Raw genomic sequence first — 16,459 nt, forward strand, 5'->3', positions numbered from 1 at the left:
GAGCCCCCGGTGCCCAGCGGGTTTGGGAGCCCCTGCATGTCCCATGACAAACCTGACCTTTACTCCACTTCCCATCCACACTTGGGGACACCGAGTCCCGTGGTGGCAGCAGGTGATGGGCTGGATGTGTCCTTGCCCAGGCAGCCCGGTCACCCGTGGGCCTGTGACAGCAGGGTGTTTGGGCTCAGGGAAGGGGGTTTTGGGGAGCAGAAGTGCAGGCGTCTGCTCACACCTCCTCTAACCTTTGAGTTGTGTTTCCTAGGACTGTGGTTGGCATGAAGGAGCAGCCCGGCCCTTCCCTGTGTGCCGTGTGGGCTGTGAGCTGCAATTAAACAAAAGAGTGGTCTTCAGTAAAGCTTAATATCATCTTAAGCAGCTTTGAAAATGAGGTGGAGCTTTTGGGAGAGTCACTGTGTGCCTAGCACGGGATGCCTGTGTTGGAGGGTACAAAATAGTGCACAAGCAAGTTGGATATTTGTTGCAAATATCACTAGGAGTAAATAGCGTCTGTGTTTCAGAGGTGGTTAATCCTTGGCACCAGAAAGAGCGTGAGTAACTTCATGTGGCAATAAATAAAGACCTTCGTCTCGATAATGGAGTGAAGTGTAGGTTCAGCGAAGCTCTGTGGGACTACACGTAATTACTGTGTGGTGCTGAGGAACTGAGGAGAGGTGAACAGAATACTTTGAGAAAGGAACAGTGAATGCCTTTTCCACTTAATATAGCTCTGCTCTATATTTATAATTTCTGATGTTTTGTGGCAACAAAATAAAAGCAAGTCAAAGAACCCAATGCACAAATATAAGGAGGGAATTTTAATTTCAACCCTGAAGTTCTTGGCGTTCTAAACCCCTACAAAAGCTTTACTCCTTTCCTTGCAATTTTGTAATTATAATTTCCTTGTGTGGTTTTTACTACTGACACAGCTGTCTCAGTTTCTATTTTTTGTTAAAGAAGCATTTTATTTTTACATATGTTTTTATCAAAGTTTTGGGAGGAATAGCCTTCCTCTACAAAAATACTGAAAGTTAGAAGGAATTAGAAAGTATTATTTTCAAGGTTAGAGCTATGCAGATATATGTGATAATGCAGAGTATAATACAGCCTTCTGAGTGCGCAGATCCATGTTGTAGTCATTTTTATTTTGAGTGTGTGAATTTTCAGTATAATGGACTTTCAGTTTTGGGACTTTCGGGGGCACGTACAGAATGAACAAAAAACACTAAAAAATTACTTGTTCAAAAAGTTACCCACTCAGTTTAAATTGACCCCAATTGCATTTTGGAGGTTGTGTGGCGTGGGGAGAAGGCAGTGATGATTTTTAGCATCTCTGATGAACAGAAACTATCCTCTTACCTATGCATGTATTATTATTCTTTTAAATTTATTTGGAGTGTTAAGGACAAACTAGTCTTGTTTTACCTTCTTTCACAACCCAGTGAAGTTCAGTATATGTTTTGTCTTTATATTTATTGTGAGTATTGGACCTAACAGTGTGCTAGACTTGGGATGTGAACTATGTTTAACAACACAGGTGTTTCCTTTCTTGTGTAAATAGGGGTACATGTATCCTAACAGATGCTTTCACTTATCTTTTTCAGTCCTCTGCAAACTGAACAGCATGGCACAAAGCGCCCAGAACCATCTTCTGCTAAAAGTTTGGTTGATATAGGCACTCGGAGGATCTTCTCATCAGATCATGATATCTTCAGGGAGAGTGTCAGGAAGTTCTTTCAGGAAGAAGTGCTGCCTTTTCACGCACAGTAAGATATGTCTTAAACATTCTAGTTTGCCAAATAATATACGTTCTTCCCCAAAAATATTTTTTTTGGGGTGTTACTCTTAATATGACAAGATAAACAGGATATTTGTTTTCATTTACAAGCTTTCTATTTCAAATTTATTCAGTTAAAACAAACTTGCCTGTGAAAATCAAATGTGAAAAAAAAAAATCACATATAATCAAAATTTGCTGCCTTCTTTGAGCTCCAGTGTAGGCAATCTAGCATCTTTGTCTTAGGCAGACAAATGCAGTTTGCAGAGTTGCAGTGAAAGTATCACAGCTTGTAGGTATTAATTCTGACACCAATATCTTGGGGGTAGAGTTAGGGAGACAATTCACTTCCTATGCTATTATACTGCTGTCATCCAAAGAAGTATTGACATTGTGTTTAGGTTACATTGCAGTAGATTTTTTAAATACAGTACACATAAGTTGGATTATGTATTACCAAGAAACTTGCACAAAATATCTTTGTTTAAATTTCTGTCTTTTTTTGCTTCTGTGGAAATATATGTAGTCTTCTGCACAGAGTAGAAGTGTTGTGCTTCCATTGAACTAGAGCTAGAGGGTGGTTTTTGCCCTTATTTTATCTATATCCAATTGTGTTATAGTTGGGGAAAGAAAATAAATCCAGTCAGAACATATTTTTTAACAGAGGGCATTAAGCTGCAGTAGTGTCTTAAGCAATTTTTACTTTACTTGAAAAATATTCCTGCAAAAACACCAGGGGGTAGTGCAGGGTTTATTCTTCAATCACATTGCTAGATGAATTTCATGATGCAGCTCACAGTGTGTGTCCACAAACAGTTGAGATGGCACAGTTGAGTGGGTGGGGTGATCTGGCTCTGAGGCAGAAATGAACAGCAGGAGGCAAAGGAAACAGCTTACATCAGAGTTGTTGCCAACTATTTTTTTTATCCTCAAACTGTGACCTCAGAGTAGTATGCTTTTCCACTGTTCAATCAGATTCTGTGCACAAAGCCAGATGTTTTCCTTCATCTTTTGTTAGAATGACTTCTAGTGCAGGTTTGTGAACAGGTGCTGGCTCTGCTCAAGGTTCCTGAAGATCCTGTTTGCTAGCTTCCTGACACAAAGATTTTCTAGAGAGACTGGAATAAGTTGGACTTGTGTTCTTGCATCACTTCAGCAACCTATGAACCAATCTGCTCTTCCACCTTTCAAGTAAACGAGGAGGCTTCATGCATAGTATATTAGTTGGCTGGGCTGACGTGAAGAGACATGTGGCATCACTGAGTGCAGTTGTGGATTATCGTGAGGAGGAGAAGCTTTGTTGATGGATGAAGTAGAGACAGGAGTGGCCCTGCAAGGGTGAGGGGCGGGAGGAAGAGCAAAAGATGGTCATGAGAGAGATTTATTTAAGATTTCCAGTGTAGGAGGAAAAGCTCTGGAAATGAGCTTAAATTTGTAGGATAAGATACTTGATTATCTGTGGATAAAGTGGTATAGCTCTGCTGCATACAGATGTGTCAGGTATAATCAGTGTCTCTGATATAATCTGTCTACCATATAATTTTAAAATTGTGGTTTTTAAAAAAAAAGGCTAGGCCATTAATGGCCATCCATCTTTCTATTGAATTGGCAAACTCCATAAAGGGGCACTATTTTTCCAAGAATAAGTGATCACTGTGGTGTTAAAGCTATCTATTTACAAACTTGATGCCGCCTTGAAGCAATAATTTACCAAGATACAGTACTGCCTTGTCATAAGTCTACAGGGACTGATTTTTATATAGAAGTGATGAATGTGTTAACACGTGGTTCTTATAAAGCAGTTCTCACTGGTAGGGTTGAAATCTTTTACAAAAGATACTGATGTGTTATGCTAATTTTGTATGTGGGGAAAATGGAGTATCAGGAAGAAAAAGACCTGCTTGTAATTATCCAGATGGTTGTAGCTAAATCTCCTAAATACCAGTCTAGCACTCAGACCAATAGGCAGCGCTGCTTTTCATAACAAGCCTTAAAGGGATGTGAGATTATATGTTGGAAGCAGGAGTTCAAACTTGTTATACCGTTGGTGCCCCTGTAATGCCAGTGGCAGCTGTGGACTTGAAGAATAGAAAATCTATTATTAAACCATCACTTCTTAGCTGTGAAATATAGTCGTCTGTGTACCCTACGTGTTGTCTGTTGGTGAGACTGAAAGTCTCTTCCTATGCAATGAAATGTGGTTGTGGGTGTTCGAGTGTGAAGCAACAGCCATGACAAATAAACAGTAGCGTATGGGGGATTTAGTGTGTGACTGTTCTTGTGTTCATTTTGCAGATGGGAAAAGGATGGCCAGGTGAGCAGGGAGCTCTGGGAAAAAGCTGGACAGCAGGGTTTGCTGGGTGTTGCTATCGCTGAAAAACATGGAGGCATCGGAGCAGATATTCTCTCTTCAGCCGTGGTCTGGGAGGAGCAGTAAGTACTAGATGCTTCAGGAAGAATTTCAGTGATATTAACAAGAGACACTATGTTTTTTTCCATAAGATGTCCTCATTGCAGAGTATGTTTCCTTACAGAAAATGGTGTTATCTTTCTAATGAAAGTGATGGTTTAGACATATGTAAATCCCTGCTGTTTTAAGTATTCTGGATAATTGTTTCAGTAACAAATGTCATTGTGCTCCACTGTTAGGACTTTATAACTGGGGGAAGCATTTTAGTTAGTCTGGTAGGTTATACTCTCATTCGGCTATGAAAGTATGTTCTATGAATAACAATACAAGTGCCAGAAGCTCAGATGATGTCTGAGGTTTCTGTGTGGTGGAGCCTTCTTCATTGTTGGGTCTGTTGTAACTGTGTAAAGTTCAGTGTTTAAATCTTTCTAATACTTCTGCTTGAGCTTCTTTCTTTTTTTCTCTGTCTCCCCAAGGATGTATGTTAACTGTTCTGGCCCAGGATTCAGTCTTCATTCGGATATAGTCATGCCCTACATTGCAAACTATGGCTCTGAAGAACAGATTAAACGTTTCATTCCTGAAATGGTTGCAGGCAAGTATATTGGAGCTATTGCCATGACAGAACCCGGGGCTGGCAGGTAAGCTCAATATTAAAGCAATAGTCTTAACATTATGTGCTGTCTATTGATTTATCAGTGAAAAGAATTCTGAGCCTCCTGGTTACATGGTCATTTTGTTGACTAGACAATATCCTAGATTAGGTTGAACCTCAAAAAACCTGTTACTTACAGATTACTTTATTACAGTTTCGTCATTTCAAGGTATTTGCTCAGAATCTGTTTCTATATCATCCCACTGTGGGCAAATATGCTTTGTATTTGCTTTTGTAGTCTGAGTTTATAGTTACTGACTTGCTTGTCACGTGAACATACTTTTAATATAAAAGTCAGGAGAAAATTACATACCTCAGTAAAGAGGACTTCCCTTACTATTAGCTGTTGTGGAACAGAACACCTTATTTTCCTCTGAATCGTTTCAAGCAGAGGAATGTCCCTCCTTGCTCATCATTGTTGAAGGGCAGACAGCACGTGTTTGGAGTAGACACAGCTCATCTGGCCCATTTCCAAAACAGCGAGGAAGAGGTGAAGAGCAAAACCAACATGACACCAACATGTAGAAGCATGTTGGTGTCATGCTTCTACAAATGTTAGATGTTACCAGTGGCTTCTTACAAAGCCTTCTGAATAGAGTTGAGCCTGCTTAGAAGGTGTGATTTTGTCTGGCATTTGACATCTAAGGCATGTTGGCGTTAAGGGGATGCTGATCCATTGGTGTTAGCACTTGTATTACACCAGCTTCCACAAGCAGATACGTTAAAATGGGACCTCATGCTCCTGCACAATTGCATAGATTTATCAGCCCTTTCTGCAGCGTGCTTGTGGTTTCTGTGTTACACTCTAAGCCATTTCACCACGTTTTGCTGTCCTGGTATGTGTTTTTACTGAGCCTGTGCAGTATAAAATCTACCTTAATTTGTACTGAGTAGGATTCAAGATACAAATTGCAGCTTCTGGAGTGGTTTCTTGAAGGACCTTTTGAATTTTGTTTTAGTGACTTGCAGGGAATAAGAACATATGCAAAAAAAGATGGAAATGACTGGATTCTTAATGGGAGTAAGGTAAGTGAGCAGATGGATATACCACTCATAGGCTTTGGGAACTGAATGCATTTAGACAGTGGAGAATGTGCACCACTATTAGGATCTCTCCCTAGTCCTTTTATTTTTTTTTTTTTTTTGATGGGTTATGTTTTGGGGTTTTTTTCCCCACTTAGGTTTTTGGTTTGGTTTTTTTCTACTTAAGATAATTCTATTGATGGCAATATATTGACCAATTTATGGAAAGACTTGAGTAGATTCTTTTTGTAGCTTTTAAATAACCCTATCAAAAGGCTTTTTTTCCCTTAAACTGGGAAGAAAAGGGGAAGAAAAAAAATCCTGCATAGTATAAGCAGGACCAGGGCTGTTTTTCAATACTGAGGTTGAACAACAAAATATATATACTACCACTGTGAAATCTTCTGTGGCCTAAGTAAAAACTTGTGTTACCATAATGTAAGCTGTAGCTCATTTCTTTTGCTGGAGTGAAGGTGGATCGCTTTGGCAGGTTCATGAGTCATTCTGCAGGATTATAATAAGCAGTTGTGATGAGGAGCCATCAATAGTTTTGCATGTTATACCTTGCTAATTTAACTTCTAGAAAAGAGAACCTTGTGTGTTCATTTAATACCTACATTTGATACCATATTCTTTCTTTACCATGGGACAGACAAAACAAACGGATCTGTGCACTCTTTAACTTCATGCTTCTGACCCACACAACACTTCTCAAACTAATTCCTACTTTAGTAGAACTTGTTCCAAAACACTTAAAGCAGAAACCTTAAAGCTTAAAATTCTTCTGGACGCTTAAACCTTGTCTTTCAGTTCACCTGTGAAAGTCTCAATGCAATTTTTCTGCTGCTTGTTATCTCTTCTATAACTTCTATTCACGTAGCTTGTTGCTTTATTCCAAATGGCATTTTTTCCAGGTATTCATCACTAATGGCTGGATGAGTGATGTAGTGATTGTGGTTGCGGTTACAAACCAGGAGGCCCGGTCTCCTGCTCATGGGATCAGCCTTTTTCTGGTGGAAAATGGAACAAAAGGTTTCATCAAAGGACGCAAGCTGGACAAAATTGGCCTGAAAGCTCAAGTGAGTTCATACAACTTCTAACACGTAATAGACTTGGAGGAAATCTAAATCCACTTAATGCCTGGCATTAGCTAAGTAAATATAAATTGGAACTGTGGTGCTATTCTAGTTCTTAGGTTTAGAGGACAGACGATATACATGAAAAGTATGTATGCAGAGCTTGCCTGTGGAAGCCCAAAGCATGTGATGTGCAAGGAGAGGCTGAGGAAGCTGGATTTCCTTACTCTGAAGAATGTCTGGAAGGCCAGGATCCTATTGTTGTCTTTAGCTACCTAGCAGTTGGCTGTAGAGATGGTGGAGCCAGATTCTTCTTAGAGGAGCACAGTGAAAGGGAGAGTGGCAAGTGACACAAGTTACATTAAGGAAAATTCCAAGTAGATATTAAGAAAAAAAAATGCACCATTAAAGTGAACAGATACTGGAACAGGGGCCCAGAGAGGTCATGGAGCCTTCATCTTTGAGCTTTGGAAAGCATAACTGGACAAGGCCCTCAGCTGCTTGCTTTTCTGGAGCTGCTTTGAGTAGGAGATAAACTAGGTGACCTCTGGAGGACCCTTCCAACCTAAATGATTCCATGTTTTCAAGTTAAAGTGTACAATAGCAAGAAAAAAATGGGGCAAAAGAAATGGAATGAAGAGATGAGAAGGTCAGAATATAAACTGTTACATTTAAAATCCTCTTAGGACACTGCAGAGCTGTTTTTTGAAGATGTACGGTTGCCAGCCAGTGCCTTACTTGGAAAGGAGAACAAAGGCTTCTACTATCTGATGGCAGAGCTCCCTCAGGTAAGAGGAATGAGAGTATTTGCTGTCCGCAGGAAGAATGCAGAGGCGAGTTTTGTCATTGCAAGAATCTGCCTTCATCTTGAGGATTTTATATACTGTGGGGAGCCACTTTGGGCTGAGAATCAGGATGTCTGTAGGCAACATTGTGTTGATACTGCTGCTTTTTAACTGAAATACACACTTCCTGGTGCTAAAAGTGCAATTCTTTGGGAAATGGTGAAAATGTTGATATACTACCAGCTCAGAGCCAGATCTCTTCATCAACAACCCAGCTATTGAAGAACCTGAGGGTAATGTATTTAAAAGAACACACCACAGTTTTCTTTTATACTTATAGCATGGAACCACTTTGCTTAGTAAATTAAACACAGTGTGGAGGTCTCTGATGCGTTTGGCATTCTCTTTAAAGAAAGAAGCAAGCACTGCTGGTTGTTGCTCTTCTACCAGTATAAACTTATTAAAGATATAAAGAACTCTATCCATATAGCAAAGTACAGAAATTGTTTAGTTGACAAAACACCTTGCTGGTGGAAGTAAGTTTATGACTTAGTTTACAAAGTTTTGGAATTATTTGGGAGGACAAAGACACAATGTGGTTTTTCAAAATGTGATTGTGCTTTGTCAAAACTACGACTTTGCCTCATTTGCCTCATTTGGTAGGTATCATGTTTATTTAATTTGGTACTGTGAGTAAATATGATACTTGATCAAAGGAAGTCTTTGACTGCTTTAAAGAAATAGATGCAGTCATGAACAGGTTCAGTGTGATGCATCATATGATTTCAATGGTGATAGAAATAATTTTCCTGTACTTAGTTTCTGATTTTCAACATGTTATGAGGAAGGCAAAAACAGTCAGTTTTTTTTGTAGGTTTTGTTTTTCTAGAGGTGTCCTATTGAAATTGTTAAATGCAGTTGTTGTTTAAACTGAGCAGTGAAAACCAATAATTGAAACAGAATTAGATGTGAATTTTTCGGTCAGTAAGAGTCCTGTGATTGATTTGTAGCTATTTTTTGAGTCATGATAGAACATTACCCTGGAAAAGACTTAAAAGTGAGCTTCAGGCAGCAAGGCATTTATCCCACTCATTAATTTCAGTAATGCAGTGTGTCTGGTTTGCTACTTAGTGTGACTTCTGCCCCACTCCCTTAATGAACCACACTGAACATCTGTGTCCCAGTTGTGCATTTTGGTAGGGAGAAATGTAGGACTAATTCAGCTGGATTCTGTAATTTGTGTTTCAAAAGGAAAGACTGCTGATCGCTGATATGGCTCTTGCTAATTGTGAATTCATGTTTGAAGAAACAAGGAATTATGTGAAACAAAGAAAAGCTTTTGGGAAGACGATTGCACACTTGCAGGTGAGTTTGAACTGGGAGACTTGTGTGTAGATCGCACCGTGCATTTGCTTTACATCTGTGTGTGTGAAATAGTGAGCAAATGAAAATCACTGGGCTGTTTTCAAAGGACTATTTTACAGGTTTCACTGTTGGACTGTGGCTGTTTTTTGCCTTCATGCTCATCATTTATTTTTGAAAAACAAAAATAATAAAAAAAACCCCCAAACCACAAAAGCCTTTATGTATTTTACAATTCAGTTAGATACCTCCCAGCAGTGCCGCTTTTGGAAGCGAAATATGCAAGCAGTAACTATACTGGCTTCTTGCTGCTGCTGCAGAAAAATTACCTTGTTGCTCATAGGCTTGTGTTTTATTGTCAGAGATCCTAATCACAGGGTCTGTCACACCTGCATGTATTTCGGTATCTGCCTGGAATCCTACGGACTGCAGAAGAGCTTGGTGCATGTGCAGGTACTGCATTTCTCTGCACATAATTGATTGCAGAAAAATGAAGTTTGAGGCTGATGCTGGTGGGAGCTCCCAGGCAGTGACCTTGCTGCCTGAGTCCCTGCAGAAGTGTTTGTATTCAGCTTTATGGGTGTTGGAATGAGATTCCTCAGCTACCATCTAGCTGGGTATTTAAGTGTCTGCATATAAAACTATTGGGTCATTCTCTGTGAGCGTATCTCACTCTTGACAGTGGCAGTTAATTGTGTTTTGAGACGTTTATGCCTACGCTCTTTAGTTGCAGTCATAAAACAGATGTTGCTTTCTGCAGTATTGCAATGTTACAATTTTCCTGAAAACCACATTAGCTGTAGGGCTGAAGCAGACCAAGCTCCTGGATGTTTGGTTTATGGGACAGAAGTGACTCATGGGTCAGAGGATGTTGGCTGCCATTTTTTTTTTTAATATACTTCTGAAATAATTAAAAAAAAAATCAATTTCAAAGTCTTGAAACTTCCTTTGTCAAAATAAAATTTTTAGTTGCTGTGAATAGCAGCAGAACTGGTGACTTTAGAGGCTGGAATGCTAGGTATCTTTCAGGAAATCATGATCTTCATCTGCTTTTAAAGTTAACATTCAGAAATCCATGATTCCAGATGGAACTTTGTATGTGCAATGTGCAATTTTAACAAAAGAAATACATTTTACATATTTTTTCATGTAGGTAAGGGATGCTTCCTAATTGTAGTAGTTCACTGTGCGGAGACCACCAAAATAATCTTTTCTAGGCTAACCCACTGCCAACCACCAGGTGGCCAATAAACTTCATGAAGTATATTATTTTTGCCAAAATAATCCATTCTTGCCTACCTCTTGGGTTTCCTTTTTGTTACTGATTACTATAATGTGCATATAATCAAAAATCCTTTCTGATTAGAACTCTGCCTTGCCTAATTCATTTAGTCATGCCACAGGATGGTGTTTGAAATAAAATCTTTTCTTTGTAATAATAGTAGACTGGTCAATTGCATTTATTGTCAAGAGAAGCAGGAAGACTTTGTATATACAGTGTTAGAACTGTGAGATCAGAAAAAACTTTTGTTTCTGGGTGGTGTTTTTATCCCCTCCCTACCAGAATTACAAGACAAGTTAAACACTTGCCTGGTCTGGTTTTATGTGACCTTAGCAGTGGATTTTACCTCTTCTATCTAGAAACTTTTCCCATGTGATGGAACTCAGTGTTGAAAAACTTTCTGATACTTAGTTTAAAGTTTTCAAATTATCACTTGAAATCTGAAGAACTGAATGCATAGAAAAATGCATCTGGTAAGTGAGGAAATGTTACTAATAACTGGGGAAATTGGTGGTTCTAGGGAGTGAAAGGATATTTCCCTGCAAGGGGGAGCAGAGTGACAGAGCACCCAGTGCCTCCTACTCTGCGCTCTCTAGGAATTTGTTTTCAGGTCCTTAGGGTTTTTCTCTTTAAGGTCATGTTTTGAGTTGGTTTGAGAAGTAAAGGGCTGTAATCTTCTGTAATAAGATTGGTAAGGATATAATCATATGGAAAGTAAGTTGTCTTCTGATACACAGAGGCAAAGTTGTTTGAAATGATGATTTCTAACAGAAATCCTTTTAGAAAATGCTCCATTTTCAACTTCAAATGTCACTTAAAAACTGTGCTACTCCTACTTTTTCTTTCCTCTGCCTCCTCTATCCACTTCCAAAATAAGACGGTACAGCACAAGTTGGCAGAAATGAAAACACAGATTTGCGTGGGACGAGCTTTTATGGACAACTGTTTGCAGCTGCATGCAGATAAACGTCTGGACTCCTCCACAGCTTCTATGGCAAAGTATTGGTATGTGGTTAAAGTAATTTGGAAGTGTTACTTGCATGATCTTGACAGGAGTCTAAAGATAAAAACACTGAACTATTCAGATCTAATGAAAAGCTAAAATGACTCTCTGATTAATAACAGTATTATCAGCTTATAATAGAGACCACTAGCTTTAACTTCAATCGTGTAGTCAACAAAAATCTTAGTTACATTGAAAACTGGTGTTGGTTAAACAGATCAATTTCAAAATAATAGCACACTTTTAAAACAGGCTTCCATTAATAACAAATAAGGACTCAGCTGTAGCTTCAAGTAAAAGTGAGTACTTCATTGGTATTTAGACAAACATTTACATTTTGCTGTAGCAAATTGCTGGGTGGTTTTTTTGCTTTTTTTCTTTGTTTTTTTAATGAGGGAGTGTTTGGTTTTTTTAAAAGCATAGGTTTGTCTGAGGCTGGTAAAGATACTTTTTAGTTAATGTTACTTAGCAATGACTGTTTTGCTCAGCCAGTTTTTGAAGCTATCTGGTTTTGGGCAGAAACAGTCGGCTACAGCTATTGCTGTAACTGAGACTAAACAGTACTTTCCTTTATTGGCCAGAACTCCTCCTCTTTCCCCCTACTTGGTGCTGTTATCTGTTAGCTTAGGCTTAACCAGAGAAAGCTGGATGAGTAGAAGCATCTAATGAATTTGTATAGTTTTATTTTGCTTGCCAAGGTGGGAGAGAAGATCACATCAGACATGAAAAAATAATTTTATGGAAGATGCACAGATTTTTCAGATTCTAGACTTTAAAAAATAAGTATAGAGGAAATGAGCAGAGAATACTAAGGGAATGCAGAGAGAATATTTACAATGGAAGGAAGGATTTTGATTGAGTGCTATTCCTGGCACTGATTACCTAGAGGTACCAGGTACATAAGCAGAGGCATTCAGTTTCAAGGAGGAGGAAACAACTAGTGCCAACTCAGATATGTAGACTTAGTGCCTCAGCAAATTTCCCCAAGTGAGGCATTTGAAACTTCCCCACCTTCCACAACTTGTTTATTTCCCCTTTCCCTAATGGAGTTCCTGTGACTGCCTCCATAAAACTACCTTAGATGATATAGAAAATGCTTCAATGTCGGGCTGCTTTATTCCCTAATGTTTCCAGGAGACTATCTCCAGTTAATTTTACTTCAAACCTTTTGTATAGTCAATGATTTGAGTTAGGGCTTTGAAGGATTTTAAAACGTAGTTTGTGGATCTCTTTCCTAATATGTGATGAAAGATCTGTAGGTTTTATTTTGCGGTGACAGGTTGTATTATATACCTAAATTAATTTGAAAATATATTTAGGAAAGACAGTTGCAGAAACTCACCACTGCAGACTTAAAGTTGGTATAATAAACTGTAAGGATTTAACTGGATGAGGGGATGGATGGTTTTGAGAAAAGGAGAGGGGTGATTTGGAGAAAAGGTCTCTTACATTCATGCATGAGAAGCAATTGACTTGAGTCATCATTTTCTTTACTTCTGTTGCCACTCAGAAAGTTGTACGCTTAGAAAGTGAAGGGGTTTTTTCCATGTCTTTTAACTTTAGCTTGAACTTCCAGTGCAGTTAAAATCTTGTTTTACAGTTAAATCCATATTTTGCCGTGAGCAATTCTGTTTAAGAATGACAGTATTTCTTAGAATTTAAAACTATAAAGTCTATTGAGGAAAATAAATTATCCCCAAGTGATGGATATACTCAAAGATCATCCTGGTGTGTTGCTAGGGTGTGTGGGACAAGCCTGGGATGCTGTTAATTTTTAACAAAGCTAAAGGATTTGGTCAGAAAAGACACTATATCAACCTGCTTTAAAAAAGAAGTCTCTTGGCCTGTGAGAAAGGTAAACAAGCTTGTCTGTTTTGAAAGCTTTCCTACTCTGAAAGCTCCTCCATAAGGAGAACAAATCTTTAATCCATTGAATTGAACAGTATTTATTTCTTACCAATTATGAGGCAAGAAAAAAGTCCTTTGGGGTATAAAGTATCTTAATGGCCAGCATTTAAGATCAGTTATATAGAATAAAAAGTTTGGTTAGATTTTTGTCTTGCTAATTTATCTGTATCTCTGGTAATGTTTCCCAGCATAACATCCTTCTAAAAACAGATTTCTTTTTGGCCTTTGAAGGTGTTCTGATCTCCAAAACAGCATAGCTACTCAGTGTGTACAACTGCACGGAGGATGGGGGTACATGTGGGAGTATCAAATTGCAAAGTAAGTGTAACATTTCAGACTTCAATGATGAAAGATTACCAGCAAAGTAAAATGAGGCACTGCCTTTACGTGTACTTGTCAGTTGTTTTGTGTTAGTACTGATTTACTGTTCTTTTTCTCATCATGTTTATTGAAGGGCAATCTACTGTACAGATGTCTGCAGGAAGACTTTGTTTTGATTCTCCAAATAATTCATAAGCTGTTGATCAATTATTATCTATTATTATCTATTTTTTAACAAAATAGAAGTTTCTTTTCTAGAAGAAAATGTTAATTGAAAAACCAGAGAAGCAACTTAAAAATAAAAACCAGGAGAGCTAGTTTGTATGTTTTATCTGAAGTTAAATGCATATGTTCAAAGGAAAGAAAATATGTTGGTCAGCCTAAATCTTGTGTAATACCACAAAATAACAAATTGCCTAGTCAAGAACATGACTGGCTACATTGAGCTTTTTTTACACCTTTTTAAATGAAAAACCTGAGAGATATGTATATATAGAAAGAAGAATATGCCATTCCCAATTTTTGGCTTACTTTATGAATTAAGGGACATTAGTGGAGTTATTATTTTATATATTTCCTTGTGTATTATCTGTGAAGATATTTCCTCTTGTGTACATGCCATTTGCCATACTATGTGGAGTTTATGGTGCTGTCTTTATTTAAAAACAAAAAAGAGGGGGTAATCTGATAGTAGAAATAGCAAAACCAGGACTGCTGTACAGTTGTCATAAGCAGGTAAGTTAAACTAATCTTTTTAACTGAATAGGTTTAGATTTTTTTTTTTAATTCTAAATACATTAAGAGTACGAAATGTTGCTCTAAAATAACTTTTTCCTGCGTGTTTTTAATGTGTGTAATTTGTGAGTGTTCTGTACCCTATCTTACTAAATAGGGAGGCCAGCAAGCCCTGTTCATGGTGTCCTCGAGCCCCTGCTTATTTGTGTGTGCAGTAATTGTCCATACAGGGTTTTATTATCCCTGTGGTTCAGCAACATGCATGTTTCCAGAGAATGCTGCGTTGCTCCTGGGCTGCGCTCTGTATAATGAAGCAGAATTAAGATGGAAAAATACACTGTCATTGTCCTGTGTGCTGTCACCAGCTGTGCATATACTGGGGCCGGTTCCAGCACAAGGATGGAATTGGCTTGGCTACAGGCAGCTTTTCGGCTGCTGGCCCAAATGGAGCTGGAGCTGGTGTCAGTAGAAGGCTGTAGACAGCTGATGTGAAACCAGTTGGCACTTTCTTTTCCTCCCAAGGTGTTTGAGTCCCATGTCAAAGAAGGAACTGACAGCACCATTAGCGGTCCTCTGGACAGGATCAGACAGGCCAGGGCAGTAGAGCAAATTACCACGATAACTATCAGTTTGGCTCTGCAGGAGTTGTTTTTTCACAAGGAGGCACCTGGGTCTTGCAGTTCATGCAGGTGTGCTGTTCGGCAGGATGTGAGTGGTGTGTGCATGGGGGCTTTGGTGTCCGGAGTTGAGTTAATGCTCAGGTGACATTAAGAAAGGAGGGAACAAGAATTGGGGGGCAGAAAGTGGTTGAGAGTCTGGTTTTATAGAACTTTTATATTTTTAACTAGAGGGGATAGTGGAGGCTTTCCACTGTAAACAAAAAAACAAAGAAGAGATGCTGACCAGATTCCTAGTTTGGCACAGTACCTTGGAAAAGTGAAATATTTTAGGTAACTGAAACCTCTTTGAAAATGGGAATAGCATACTTGGAAAAGAGGGATCTTCAAAAATAAAACTTAATATCTTTTGCTTTTGGTTGAATGCCCATTCTGAGGAATTGTTCTTAATATTTCCTTTTTTTGTTTTTTTCCCCCCTCAGAGCTTTCGTGGATGCCCGTGTTCAGCCAATCTATGGTGGTACCAATGAAATAATGAAGGAGCTTATTGCTAGAGACATTGTCAGTGACAAGTAGGGCAGATGCTTACTACTTTGAAGAGTTTTCCAGAGTCCTTTTATATTAATATATGACATAAAATCAGACATCAGAATGTAAGTAAAATAGATGTGGTGTATCATACTATTTCAAGGAAGCGTCGCTATTTTAAAAAATGTTAGTAACAACAGTATGCTCATATGCAGGATATCTAATATTTAATGAACTTTCAATTTAAATATCTTTGGACAACACAGTAATTCTCTGGGTTCCAGAAGTTCTGGTAGTGAAAGGCAGTTTTTGTGTCTGGAACATCATGGGTAGCTCAATCTTCTGGGCTGGATGCCATCGTATTGAATCCAACTCTTGCTTTTCAGAATCGCAGCTCTTCTCCAGAGAAGCCATGTTCTTAACAAATAAACAAAAGTTAAATATTGATATAACTTTGGAATTGTATTTCCACTTGAGAAATATCACAGTGTCAAAGCAGAACTTTAAACTTTTCTGCTGTTCCTATCGCCTCCCTCACTGCTCAGCAGCCCCTCCGCAGTAGGGGAAGGGAACGGCTGACTGACCACTATGTTTACATATAACCCAGAATGCCTTATTTTAATTACTTTGTTCAAATAAATATAATAAAGCATTTCTATGCAATATCGGGGTTGTCTGCATTACTTTGAAGCCCCAGGGGGAACTGGGAGGCTCACTCCGGGCCCTTGTTCACCTCAGGGCTCTGAGGGGGAGTCTTGAGGAGAGGGGAGGTGATGCTGGTGAATATTTTCAGATGTTTCCAAGTGTTTATCCCTGACAAAAATGCTAAAAAAGGTTTTTGGTGTTTTTTTTTAACTGGGGGTTATATTTTCCCCGCCCCTGAGGGGCGCGCGGTACCGCTCCCCCCCTCACGGCCCTGCTCGGGAAAGGGGACGACGCCCCGCGCGCCGCCGGCCCCCTCAGGCCGCGCCCCGCGGAGG

General features: G+C 39.0%; 1 protein-coding gene across 1 annotated transcript; it reads left to right on the forward strand.

The window, feature by feature from the left end:
* Window positions 1-1,601: 1,601 nt before the first annotated feature.
* On the forward strand, window positions 1,602-15,636 carry ACADL (acyl-CoA dehydrogenase long chain; the record flags this gene model as incomplete). Its single annotated transcript, XM_010176470.1, has 10 exons — window positions 1,602-1,763; window positions 4,070-4,207; window positions 4,661-4,825; window positions 5,799-5,865; window positions 6,777-6,941; window positions 7,625-7,726; window positions 8,975-9,088; window positions 11,245-11,372; window positions 13,510-13,596; window positions 15,434-15,636. Coding segments are annotated over 10 exons (1,222 nt in total), but the record flags the coding sequence as incomplete, so codon positions are not given.
* Window positions 15,637-16,459: the final 823 nt, after the last annotated feature.

Source organism: Antrostomus carolinensis, unplaced genomic scaffold (assembly GCF_000700745.2).
Source record: "Antrostomus carolinensis isolate BGI_N321 unplaced genomic scaffold, ASM70074v2 Scaffold45449, whole genome shotgun sequence".
NCBI lineage: Eukaryota > Metazoa > Chordata > Aves > Caprimulgiformes > Caprimulgidae > Antrostomus > Antrostomus carolinensis.